General features: G+C 30.9%; 2 protein-coding genes across 2 annotated transcripts; both read right to left on the bottom strand.

Moving 5' to 3' along the window:
* Positions 1-6949: 6949 nt before the first annotated feature.
* On the bottom strand, positions 6950-9020 carry LOC107026814 (BTB/POZ domain-containing protein At5g41330). The gene has a single exon (XM_015227903.2). The coding sequence runs from the start codon at positions 8709-8711 to the stop codon at positions 7320-7322; it is 1392 nt and encodes a 463-aa protein (XP_015083389.1). The 5' UTR covers positions 8712-9020; the 3' UTR covers positions 6950-7319.
* A 1258-nt stretch (positions 9021-10278) lies between these two features.
* On the bottom strand, positions 10279-14726 carry LOC107029121. Its single transcript, XM_015230445.2, has 2 exons — positions 14441-14726; positions 10279-11943 (listed from the first exon to the last, which is right to left on the bottom strand). Exons 1-2 carry the CDS (start codon positions 14552-14554, stop codon positions 10726-10728), a joined length of 1332 nt encoding a protein of 443 aa, XP_015085931.1. The 5' UTR covers positions 14555-14726; the 3' UTR covers positions 10279-10725.
* Between the last annotated feature and the right edge of the window lie 10 nt (positions 14727-14736).

Consider the following 14736-nt stretch of genomic DNA (forward strand, 5'->3'; position numbering starts at 1 on the left):
ACTCTCGATCAATACGAATCTAAATATAAATCAAACTCTGATATAAAAATCAAATACCATCGAATCATAAAAAGAGATGGTGTATGAAAAAAACAGCTTTAAAAGCAAGTAACAATAAATGCCAACAGAGGTCGTTGGATAGTATACAAATATAGCCAAAGAAAAAGAAGTGTTAATAACTAAAAAAAAGTATACACCATTAACTAAGAATCACATGCACATATAATATGATCTCTAATGGCTATTTGTTGGAACTTCATTCAATTAATAGTCTCCATTATAGGAAAATGTTGAATGATACTTTCTATGACTTTTTTTCTTTTTTTCATTTACCACTCGATCCTCTTCAGATTTCACATATACGATTATATTGAATTTGCTATTATTAAATTATTGTTATTCTCTTCAGACTTTACATATACAATTATACTGAATTATTGTCATTTTATGTATTTACTTTATTATATTTTAACTTTCTAGTAAGTAGTATCGTCTTAAAAAAATCAAGGTGAACTTCTCTTATTATAAGAATAAATGATCTAACCTAATTTTCTATGAAGTTTGAAGAGATGAAAGAGTAATTTAAACAAATAATCTTTTTACTATTAATATTTAATACAATTAAATGATTTTCTTATCTCAAAAACATAGAAAGTAATGTTTTGCAACATCTATTCAAAGAAATCATTTAATTATATTATACTATAAATTAAAGGTATTTGACTAGATTATTACTACCAAAGTAAAAAATGGAAAATAATAATTAATGTCTTCTTAATTTCTAAAATACTAAATTGAAAACTTTGGACCAAGTTATTTTGACTAAAGTGACAATATTCATCTTTGGCATAATTAAATTGCATTTTTCTTACAAATATTATTATCAATTTAAAATCATATACTAAGTCATATAGAAACTTATAAACTTTAAATCTTTTCTGATATTTTATTTATTTAAATACTTTTCTCATTTCCTTTCCTCTCACTTATTGTCTACAAAAAAAATAATTATTAAAAAAATAGAGAAATAAAAAGGCAACACTCACCTAATTTTGTAGGAAAGAGTTCCCTTCTTAAATTCAAGCATTAAATATGAATGAAAAGAATAAGTTAATGAGATTAGTTGAGAAAATAATACAAAGACAAACTATATACTTAAGTACAAAATAAAATAAATAAATTAATATTTGATAAAGTTTTTTTTTTTTCTTATTTGGGGAAAGAGACATTGACCACCGGCATATGTCAAGGAAAAAAAAAATCAGTTGGATTTCAGTGAAGAATATACGTAGATTTTATTTTTATCTGAAAAAATAAAAAAGCTATTTCAATAAATTTTTGGCTCAAGTTAATTATGATTTAAGCACTAGTAACTAGCAAAAACATATGCTTTTTCAGATTATTTTTACTTGTTATATATGGACTTGACATAAATAATAATTAATATTGCTTTTTTATCATATTATTTTTATTAATTGTTATTTGGTATTAGATCTTAAAAAATAATTTGAGGAGTTAGTAGATAGTGCTAAAGGTAAAATATGGAAAAAAAATAATTATTTTTTATATGTTCAAAATGTCTGATTCTTTTTAATTATGATTTGAAGCTAAGCAATACTATCTTCGTCCACTTTTAACTATTATACTTTCTTTTTTAGAGTTAATTTATATAAATTTTGATTGATATCTTATGATGTATTTTTTTATCATATTGATATGTAAAAGTTACAATTTATGGTACTTTTTGTATAGTTTTTGAATATTTAAACTTTTTGTTTAAAATATTAAATTAATGTAATCTAACTAAACTTTGAAAAATAATCAAATTATTTTTCGAAAAGCATTACATGACAAATAAAAATGAACGAAGAAATTAGTTATATTTGAAGATTAAAAGTTTAAGTGAACTAAACTTAAAAGAATTTACAACAATTATAAAAAAAAAATGCATCAAACTTCTCCATGACATTAATTATGATTAATTTTGAGTGCTATATTTGAAATGAAAAATTGAAGTGCACGAAATTAACTTTTTTACTAATCCCACCATTCATAATTAATAACGTTAAGCAAAAGGTGTTAGGATTATAAAATTAGAAAAAGTCATTTTGGCCAGAAAATGTGATCAGAATTTGAGAATAACATTTGCTTATATTATTTTATCTTTTTGAATATTCTTATCATTTTTACTTTAATACCTTTTAATAGTTTATTTTGAAATAAAAAAATATTATAGATTTTTTAATTTTTTGATGGCCAAATTTTCTTTGTTATTCGTGCTAGATATCTCTCTAATGACGAACATTTTTAAAGCTTAAACATGTCATAACCTTCTAATCCGCTCATTATGTTAGGTTTCAAGTTATTAAAGTCCAAAAAAGAATCTTGATTAGATTTATATGCCAAAAATTGGAACACACCATGATAAATATAAAAATCATCATGGACTATATGTAGTGTTATTTAATCTTTTAAAAACCAAAAAAAAAAAAAAATTACAACACGTTTTCAATGAAATTATAAGTTTTTCAAATATCTTCTACTACTTCCTTATGTCTATGTTTTATGTACCAGGACATTATGTTTTATTCTAATAAGCTAGTCTCTTCAAACACAATTATAACTGATTTAATTTCTTCCAAATTTTTTTCATTAAAATTCGTAAAATCTCTCAATAGATAACGAACAACATCATATTTTGAAAAAGAAAATGATTGTTTCTGATATAATCAACATACCAAAAAAGTAAAAAAGTATGATCCGATCAAAGATGTACGATGAATCTTGAAATTGAAAAACAACCAAAATAAAGAATTAATAAATAAATAAAAATCTAAATACTGTATGGACTATATATTATGCTCCATATATTTATATACAACTAATATTCACAGCCACAAAAGTCATTGCAATTTTTTTAAAAAAATTGAAATATATATTGGAGGTGAGACCTAGTAAATGGGGAACAAAGCAATTGCATACCTAATTTTTAGAAAGCAATTAATACATCAATAATTGTATATTATTGCAAGAAACAAAAGAGTGCTAAAAGATAAATAAAAAGGTGAAAATACTATAAGAAAATAAAAGGGTACCAATTAATTCTTTTTTTTGGTCAATAGTAAATGTTTTATGAGACATGTATTAATTTATTATATATTTGAATTAAAAGCTACCTTACAAAATCTACAATTTGATAGATGAAATTTTAATTAAAAATAAACAAATCTCAACTATAATGAGTTCTTTCAATCAATCATGAGAAAAATTAAAGTTACAAGAGTACATATACACTATATTCCGATTTACTATTAATACGAAAAATCGCATTAAAATGAGGATCTACAATTTGATATTAAAATACAATCAAGGGAGAAATACATAAATTATAAATAGGAGGATTACTCTTCTCTACGAAATAATTATTTATCATTTATGATTCAAATTAAAATAATTTAAATTAATTAATTTTAATATAAATATCAAATACTGAGCGAGTAACGAGATGGCCCTCAAACCATAAGTAATTAGACGGCAATGGATGCAAAAAAACAGATGGCAGACACCCTGGAAGCTTTAAAAGTTCACAACACATAGCATTAAACATTGTACATGGACTTGTCTGACTTTCTCTAACTCTCACCATTTTTTTTTATTTTGAGATTCGATAATTATATTGAAAATTGATTAAATTTAAATTTATATATTTTCTAGTATATTTTTAATTAGGGTTGTTCAGAATCGTACAGTGACCAATAAGTTATAACATTGACTTGTTCATATTGAATTGTCGAATTAATTGTTGGTGAATAGATTAATTACTCAATTTCTTTATTGGATGAACCGTTAACTCGATAAGTATTATCCTAGTTATATTTTTACCTCTAAGTATATTATTTTTCAAGTAAATACGTATGTGCACATACTTTCAAAATTTAGAAATGGTTAATTAAAGACATTCCATCATAATTCATATTGATCTAAAATTTCTTTTATATGCTTTTTCTCTTCTTTTTTTGTCTTATACTTGGTGTTCGGAATTTGCATTAGAATTTCGATAAAATTTAAATCGCGCACGAGATTCATTTGGAGTGGAACTCTAATAAAATTTTCTCCATACCCATAACATAAACCCCGAAAGCTTTAATTAAAAATAAAATATATCACCACTGCACCACAATTCACGTTAATTGCATGATTTATCTCTACATCATATGTAATATAGTTCTTTCTTGTTGAGTCTTTTATTTAATGAGTGCATATAAATCAGTACATTTGATCCACTAAACATATGTATAAACATCAAATCTAGAATCTATATATTACATGTTAGTACATAGTATTATCCTATGATTAATCAGAACTTAAAAAATTCAAATTACGTATCTGTTTTTAAGAATTATTAGATATTTGTGATATTGAAAAATAGCAAAAAAATTAATAAATAATCGAGATGGACATAAAATATATCGAACTTCACCGTTTTCGTGATATGTTGGTCATAAGTCACTAAGATCTTTTTCAATACGTAAGACTATTGTAGTTTCAATTTTCAACGTCTACTAGACATGACAAATTCAAAAAAAAGACTTTGAAAACCGCCAATATGGTTTATTTGTACCATCAAGCTATATGATTATGAAAAACCTATTTATTATAAATAGTAATTGGCCATCAAATATCGTTGCCCACAAATTTACTCCGGTTTAAATTATAGATTTTGAAATTAAAACTTGAAAATTTGAATATTTGAAGTTGTGTTCGGATCGATTTGCATTTTACTTGAAAAAAATTTAAGTTTTGTGAGTCATGGAAGTGAATTTTTCCGAAAAAACTAGTGGTAGGAGCTATGTTTTTGGAAACTTGAAAATATAAGATCTGATTTTTAAAATTTGATCAAATTTTATGACCATAATGATATTTGAAGATAAATCTTTTAAATTTGATTCAAAATATATGATCAAACGCTAACTTCCATAGTATAGTTATAGTCTTCTACCTATATATACGTCCACTTACAATTTTGAAGATATTTATTTTTAGATTTCTTAATTTGTCAAATTAAAGATTTTTTTCTGTAAAATAGGTATTAAATTAAATTTATAAAGAATTACAAATACAATTGACGTAAACTCATTGTAATTTTTCTTTAAAGAAAATATATAACTTTGTTAAATTCAAAATTGAAATAATAGAAGTAAAGGTGACAAGAAACAAAAATATATCCCGAATTTAAAATTTATGAATTTCGAGGAAGACTTCTACTATTGTTAAATTTATCTATTGTTAAATTTATCTCCATAGTAACCACAATCCTGATTAGATAAATACGTACAAATAATGGTAATTGATTATACGATGGTCTAGGATAATTAATGGGTCCGTCTTTCTATCGTTCTTTATTGCAAAAGTTACAGATATACATTATTCGATGTTTTACTAAATTCGTTGTAATATACATAATATATACATAATTGTGCATATTATATGTATTGTATACATTATAATGTATAAATAATATATGTATATATTACCTATACATTTTGGACATGTAAACTAATGTATATATTATTTGTAACTTATTGCAAGCGTTAAACGAAGATCTAATATTTTATCTACAAAAATGGGCAACAGGGTAAACATAGACCTGAATTTAACAATGTTAAGAAAAGTGACTTAAAAATGACTATATTTGCACAATTTTTCAAAATAAAAATAAAATCTAAATAGTGACCTAAAAAGAAACATTTACGTAAACTAATATCGAACTTAACTTTTTAATAGCCCAAATTAAATAATCGGGTCAATGGATAATGGGCTCGTCCATCTATCTTTCTTCTTTATTTACGTACAAGTCTTTAGTTAGCGATAGAGTTCTAATATGTTATTAGTTACGTTGTTTAATATTTACATCAAGTTGTTCGATTGAAGTATGTGCATCTCTAATCTGAGATTATTAAACTTTATTATGATTTTATGTTGAAATTAATCACTATAATCTCTGTTTAGTGTTTTTTTTTATACCAAGAATTTAGATGTTTGTTTATAAGCAGTTGATTTAATAGATACTGAAAACACAAAACCTAGTTTTGGAATGAGTAGTTAAATATATTTTGCTGTCTTCCAATTTTTCGTGGCGGAATCAGAATTCTCGTTAAGGGGATTCAAAATATAAATATACCCTATACATAAACATATATAGATAGATAGATAGATTCAAGTGGTAAAGGACACAATGTGAGATGTTCAATGTTAGGTATTTGAGTCGGAGAAGAGTAGAGGAGCGGGCCAAAACTTCCTCGAAATTTTCAACCTGCCCTAATTCCAGGGGATTTCTCAGTTTTCAACAATGTTGTCTAAGACGCGCTTAAGTCTTGAAGCGAGCTAGGCATAAAACATATTGAACACTTTGTCCTTACTTAGTGGACGCTTCACGATCGTCATTCACGATCGTCATTAAGGCTGTAAGGCATACTTTTCCTTGGACGTAAAACAAGCCAACATCCCCTGAAGTTTAGAACATTGGTGTTCAGTTTTTGTATAAAGAAGACTTTAAAAATACATTAGTTTTTCTTGTTACTATTTGTTAGAATTATGTTGTATTGATTTGCAGTTTTTCTGAATGCAGGATTCAGTTTCATGGGATAAAAAAGTGAAGGACTAAATGATTTAGTATAAAAAGTAGAGAGTAGTTGTTGTGAATTAAAGTTTTAAGAGTGATGGAGAAAAGAATATAATCTTACTTAAAAGGATGATAATCAAGAATATAACCTTACTTAAAAGGATGAAAATCATCCTAGGATGCGGTCGGATAAATAGGATCTCTCTATCTTTAATCAGAAGTTATTTTAGAGAATTAAGGTGTCTGACCAAGCTTTTGGATCGAAAAATCCAAGATGAGTTATCTTCATACAGTCACATAAGTCTACCAATTAATGGTGAGGTAAAATAACATGAAAACAAATAGTTAGTAGCAAATTGAAGTTTGATATTCCACTTTCATATACATACATATTGTGCAGTTCAATTAAAGAAAGTATATACAGATAATTTATTATAATGAACAGCAAGAATCAAGAGATTGATAATAAGATGGTCCGTCACTCGCGAAATCTTCAGGCTACTCTGCTCGTACTCTTCAAACATGTCTTGACGATCGTTTATCAAAGAATGACTCTAGTTCTAGTTCTCAAATGATTGTTAAACAAGGAGCAAGCTTGTACTCTGGTTATCAACTGATTTTGCACAACCAGGAGCAATACATACGTGTCGTATCTTTCAAAAGTAGTAGTGTATTTTTGAAGAATCCGACACATAACTTAGAATCCCTTTACTGAACTCTGCCAAACTTCAACAAATTGCTGATCTTTCCTTGTAACAAACATCTTGTTACCTCCAAAACTGAAATGTGTTATCTTATTTCCACAACTATCTTTTGCTCTCCCCATTGAGTTCTTCCTAAAAACTCGATCTTTAATCGAAGAACCAATCAAAACCTCGGACCATAATTCGAGATTTCCACCTTTACTACAAAAAACTTGATTCCCATGACTCTCAATTTTACTCCCAAACCCTTCTTTCTTACCATTTGTTGCTTTTCTTGAATCACCAAGACAAGTCCAAGTGTTTTCCTTACCAATGTTCCTCAAATCCGATATGAAAACTTCGCCTGAATGAACACCAACTTTCAGAATAGCTGAAAGATCATCCGAAACAGTGCAATCAGCGAAGCAATCAACATTTTCCTTGATCTCCCACACCGCGTTCCCTGATCTCAAGTCCCAAAACCTAATGTTCCCTCTAACACCAGAAGGTCCACTATGTGAACCAGCAGCCATCAACAAGTTATAACTAGGAATCCAAGTAAGTTTAGTAGCTGGAATCGCGGAATCTAATTCAGCACCAAAGATTTCATAATGACCTATCTCAGAAACAGGCCTAAAACCATTATCACTCAAATCATATATCATAATGCAGTTAGAGTTTCTCCTAGATGATTCGAAACTCGTAAACAAAAACTCTTTTGAAGCACCTATACCTTGTACTGTTGAACCAGACTTAGTAACATTTTCCCAATTCAAAGTTTCTTTAACAAAACCTTTACTAACATCAATAATTTGTAAACCTGAAAAGTCAGTAGCACCAGCAGCAACAACATTTGGTGATAAAGATAACATAGAGTCAATACCAGCAAATTGTGTTAAAATGGTTGATTTTCTCTTTAATGACCAATCAAATGAAGTGATTTTACAACCATGAGCTACCTGAACTGACCCTAATTGAGTTGTTGAGATAGCAGTAGGTGAATCCCTACCACTTAAAGGCAAAATTAAAGATTTTTCAAGATCAAAAGGCTCAAACTGAGAAGGGTTAGAATGGGAATTCAATAACAGATGCTCAACACCATAAAACTGAGATTCAAAAACCAAATCTTGAATATCAAAAGTTTTGGCTTTTGAAGGGAGATTTCCAGTTCTTAAAAGGGAAAGCAAGATTGAAAACATTTCTGGATCTCTATCAATGAAAGGAATGGAACCATCAAGATTTGAAATTTCAGAAAGGATTGATTTTGAACCTGATTGCTTTAGGGTTTGTTTGGTTGTTTGAAAAAGATGACCACCTACATCAATGGTGACAATATTTGAAGATGAATCAATGGAGTTTCTTGGAAAACCAGATGAAAGAGGATGAGATCCAATAAAAGGTGGCATCTTTAATTGGGAAATTCTTGAAATTCAATGTAAAGACTCAATTTTTATATTTTTTTTTCTTTGGAACTTTTTTCAAGAATAGTATTTCAAAGCTTTGGGAATTCTTGAAATATGGTGTAAAGACTCTTTTTTTTTTTTGTGATTTTGGGTGATTCAAGAATGGTGTTTTTCAAGCTTTGGGGATAAATTCTTGAAATTTCAATGTAAAAAACTTTTTTTTTTCTTTAGATTTTTTTTTTATTTGGTGATTTTGGGTAAATTCAAGAATGGGGTTCAATATTTATATAGAGGGACAGACTTTGATTTTTCTTTTTTAAAAGAAAAATGAAAGTTGGGATCTTTGAATTCAAAAGCAACTAGTACTAATTATTATTGGAAGTTTCCTGGTTAGATGAATAATTAATTTGTTTAAAAAGATATGGGGAAATTGAAATATTTAAAAATTATGGAATTGCTAAAATAGGGGCTCTAGAAAGTCATAGAAACTGAAATTGGTCAAAAATGGCTCTTTTTTTTGTTTCTAGAATATTTTAGTTGTTTGACTTTTGTTGCACGAAGGTTGATATAGCAATCCAACATAGACCAAATTTTCCTTTATTAAAAGAGATATTTGTGTAAGAGTGGGGAAATGAAATAAAAAGAAATAATGAATAGAAGATTATTTAAAAATATTTGGAATATTTGACTTTATGTTTAATTGACATGATACTATTAGTATAATAGTTGATGAAGGTATGTTAGTTTAATATTCACATAAAAAAAATTAAGCTGTTTGATTGACGCAATAAGATGAAGAAAGAATATATGAAAATTGCGATGTCTCTTCAAACACCAATCTAATAATCATAAAAACAAAGATATGAAGAATGTGCATACTAATAATATTGTGGTCATTAATCAAAAGAGGGGTGCTATGAGATATCCTTCATTCAATCGAGAATTCATTCAATCTCGTGCTCAATCGAGCTTATAAAAGGGGTTTGTATAATGTGATTTAACGTTTTAAATATATGCAATCTGTGAGTTCTTCTAGCGATTGTGGGTGTCTATGGAAATTATTAAATCCAAATACAATGTCAACCCTAAAATGGAACTTCAATTGAATGCTAAATCTTTGAGATTAGGTACTCCACCCCTATAATTCAGCCAACACATTTTAATTACTCTAAATTGATAATTAGACAACTCATATTTATCTTGGGGACCAAACAATGTTGGCGGCGTCCACTCTACTTGGCCTCCAAAATTCAATGCACTCAATTACTGTCACTAGATGATATTGGCAGCTACATATCCTAATCACTCTTCTTCCTTGTAATTTCTCAAAATTGTAACAACTAGTACGCCTCAATCCCAAACAATTATCACGTTTTGGATCTTAGATGATCTTGAACAATTCTTATCTCATGATCCCACCTCCAAGGTTCATTCAACTCGTCTCAAGGTAGGATCAACCCACATTCAATGTAGATGATCTTGAACAATTCTTATCTCATGATCCAGCCTCCAAGGTTCATTCAACTCGTCTCAAGGTAGGATCAACTATGAATTCTCACATTCAATGTCACTCTATTCAAATTTGTCTCAGTTTAATATTATAAAATCAAACAAAATGAACATTACTATCATTATCTTCTACACTGGTTTTAACAAATTATTTATGTTATTATACATAGAAGAGCTAGAAGGCAAAAAAAGAAAGTAGACTATTAGTTAAATGTAAAAACTCTCAGTGAGGGGAGAGCAAAACTGGTTTTATCAAATGGTAATTTCTAAAATACATCCCTATCTATCTTATCCTAGGTTCAGGAAGTGCCCCAAAAAAACAGCCTTCGTTCGTATCAATTTCTATTATCAGTCCTGCTGCACATCATTCCCTTCAACACCCTCGTCATTCTTGTACGTTTTGATATCAAGAGTTTTCCGGTATTTGCTGCTGGTTGTATTGAAATTTAAGGCAGATGAACAGCAGCTTATTAGTATGGTGTGGATTTACTAAAGGAATGCAAACCTGTTAGCTGACACCGGGCTGCATCATAGGGAAGATCCAGTTATTGCAGGGCTCCTTTCCAAGAACTTTCTCGTTGGCCCACCAGTCAGAGCCAATAGTAGCTTTATCAGGATATCCTCCGTCTACATTGTCAAAGTTAAATTCCTTCGAGGATCCAAGAGTGATGGACCTGTGCTTCTGCTGCCTCTGTCCATCCTCTCCGTCAGTAGATGATCCCTCATGTATTTCTCTGGAAGGCTCATGTCCACTGTGATCGTGTGCATTTGAAATTTCAGCCAGGTTTTCCTGTCGTTTAGTGCTACGCTCAGTATCCTGGAGAGACACTGATCCAGTTCTCATCATCATAGTTGGCTTCTTTTCCACACACCTCACAACATCTTCTGCAGTAATCTCAAAAGAAACTCTATGATCAACCACTGTTAGATCATTTTTCCAACCATTAAAGGGCTTTGGAAGACGATGAACACCAGTGTTCTGATAATTGAGAAGGAAACTATCGTGATATTTGGGGTTTACTGCCTCAGGGGTCAAAGTCCCAGATCCTTGCCGAGATCCCCACTCGTGAGGGGCTATTTTCTCCAGGTTCAGGAACTGAGGGCGTCCAGGAGTATACTCACGCTCAAGAAAAGGAGATGAAGTTCCAGATACAGAGATGGCTGACCCAGGCGAGATCAAGTTACTGACGGGACTCCCTGGTTGAAGTTGGTATGACTGAAATTCATACTGGGCAAAAGGATATCTGTGACCAGCAGCAACATTCTGGTAGTTGGGGTCAAGCAGCTTAGCAAATGGTACCTCAGGTGATGAGGGTGTAGTCAAGTGGACTGACTCAGGAGGAGGGGTAAATGGAGCAGTAGATGGTTCAGTAGTGAATGCAGAGAAAACAGGTGGAGAGACCAGTTGAGTTTCATGAGCGTAGGGCCCAATAGCAAAAATTGATGCAGGTCCACTGGGAGAATATGTAGACATAGAAAGGCATTTTGAGCCAACTGGTGAATGGGTTGCTGAAGGAGGTTCTGATGGCAAGAAAGATGCAGGAGATGAGGGGGGTGCTATGAACGGAAGCACTATAGAAGGAGCTTGACTTGAAGTATTAGAAGAAGGTCGATCTGCAGCAGAGGCTGTTGTTTCTGGAATAAAAACTGCATGTCCAATTCGTTTCGTCTGTTTCTGAGAGCCAAAACACCAGTACATGCTCCAGCAGCTTCCCCATCTTCGTTTCTGTTAAACCAATTTAAAGTGCAAGAGATGATGAGAACTTCACATAAAATGAGCAACAAAATCCCAGTTAAGTTCAAAGCATCATCAAGATGCTAACGCACAAAGCAATTGTTTCTTTAGAATAAGACCCGAGAGCAGAGAGGACAGAAAATTAGAGAAAATAAAACAAATCTTGTTTCTAAAATCTGTCTTAGAACAAAGACACACAAGTAAATAAACCATCTTCGTTTCTGTTAAACCAACTTATTTCCTTGTTTCTTATAATCGAGCAGTCAAGGAAATAAAAGCAAAGAAAACACACAAGTAACCTTGGAAATGTTAGTCCATATAATTGAACAGTGAAAGAGAATTGGAGGACAGATGATCTAGTCCAGAGTAGTGTTCAGAGAGCAGAGGGAAATTATTTGTAACCTTGTTAAGGAATAAAAACAGCTGCATTTACAAATGTCACAGGAGTGTCAATCAAAATGAAGGGGATACAGGAAGACTTCCCTGGTGATGTTCTACCTTGCATCCTTAAGGTAAAAGATTCAATTCTCACCCAAGCCTCCTCCCAATACTTTCCCCATTTCCCATACGCAATATATCAAGAAAAAGAAGAGTGGGGGTGGGGGACACTGTTGAAGTATCATGCACATTCTAAAATGATAAGATCAATCATAAACATCTGTTTCAAACAGAGGCCACTCACGGAAATGCCTCGCGTGCTTTGGCCTCTTCACTTGGCCTAGGAGGTATTATTAAATCGCTCCTTCACTTCGACTGAAACAGCAAACCGGCTTTCACTTTCAGCCTCATTTAGGGAAGATCTAGGGTTGATCTATTGAATTAATGGGAAGAGTTTGGATATCAAAAAGAAAAAAAACATTTAGCCTTTTGGAACATATTTAGATGTACAAATGAAGCAATTAATTGTATCATAGGACACTCTATAGTACGGATCCAAGACCAAAAGCAGTGGGCACTCCGAACTGACAGCTAAAATTCAGTATCCTACTTGATAGATAAAATATTGTTTTCACTTCAACAATAGCATCAAGAAGGTACTCGTTATGTATAATGAGTCTGGAATTCACTCCTTCCAGTTTAGAGAGTCCAAAAGTTCCAGAATGTTTTCTAATTCATTTAAAAATTACATCACTCTTTCTGCGTCAAAAGCATAAATAACATAGCCATCTATAATTTACATGAGAAATGTTTTCTTTTTTATTTCAAAGATAAAAATTAATGTTTGTTATATTAGATGGTAAGATGAGTCGAGCAAATTCATTATTTTGGAATAAAATGATATCTGCATCTGTTGAATCTGGAACTTCTGAAATCCTATTATGTTAACTTGAAAACGACAAACAACTCAACCGGTCAACCCTATGAAACGCATAATAGAGTATTGCATTACTTCATCCATTTAAGAAAGAAATAATAACTTCTAAAACGCTTTTGGCTAGATAGCATTTGGGAAAAACATTCAGAAAATCACTCCAGTTAGACATGGCTGCAGATGCTTAGATAAGAAGCAAAGTGGCACCACCTCTAGATTTTGGATCGATTCAGAAAAGAAAGAAAGCAAATGATTGATGTATTACATCACTGTCTTTACTAGAACTCTTGTTTCTCACACCAGCGAGTAGCCTTTACTGGTTCATCGAAGAGGTTAAAAACATCCATTGCTTTATCTCCTTGTCCTTTTCTTCCTCACTTCAAACATAATTCAAGCATTTCCAACCATCTCTCTGAGTCCCTACTTTCTCACTCACTTGGTCAAACAAGTCATATGTACACGCATTGACAACACACGTATCAGCAGCAGTGAAGCATATTATCCAACTTCCTGGTGATTACCTGACTTACCATCACACTGATTTCCCACAGGGCACAAAATTACCAACACTAACTTTCTCATGATAACACTAACTTTATCAAAAAGTTCTACTTTTTGCTATACAGGATGAAAAAGTGCAAATTTATCCCAAATCTAGACAGCGGAGAAAGCATCCATAACAATTACAATCTCACACCAGGATGATACCAAGCAATTTCCAATCCAAAATGAAATATGCAAGATCACCCTACGTATAACATAGCACACATCTCTGCTCTTAATTCAAGGAACAAAAACTATACACAAAGTTCCATGATCTATGAATCTCACTTGCAAGTCTAGCTAAAAGCTTCAATTAAGTCAACTCTGAGCTCAAATATATCATTCACGATCTACAAATTCCACAAAAGAAAGAAAAAAACTGTAACCAGATTCAAATAAAAATAAATCACCCAAACGATCTACATATTTCACAAAGAAGAAACAAAAAACTATAACCAGATTCAACTCAAAGTTAAACTCCAAAACTATAACCTGATTCAGATCAAAGTAAACACAAAATAATTCTCAAACTCCTAAAAAAATGTAACTAGATTCAAATCGAAATATACCACAAAACAATCTATATATTCCAAAAAAAATTTTTAACCAAAATCAAATCGAAATGAATTTTACCTGAATCGAGGCTTGAGGAACACGATTTTCAACTGAAGCGATTGCAGTAGCAGCAGCGTTTATCGTCTCCAAAGTGCTATCAACTCCTCTCTGCTCTCCGTTCACTCTATTCATCTTCTCTTCGCTTTTACACAACGAATCACCTCAAAATTCCTAAACTCCGACGACTCCTCCTCAGCTCTAGAGCATCGCCGGAACTCACTTTTCCGATCGAAAATCACAAACTTTTTCCGGTAACCGAACAAATTTACAGAAGAAGAAATCAATAACTATAAAATATAGTTCTGTAAATATAT

Source organism: Solanum pennellii, chromosome 8 (assembly GCF_001406875.1).
Source record: "Solanum pennellii chromosome 8, SPENNV200".
Taxonomy (NCBI): domain Eukaryota; kingdom Viridiplantae; phylum Streptophyta; class Magnoliopsida; order Solanales; family Solanaceae; genus Solanum; species Solanum pennellii.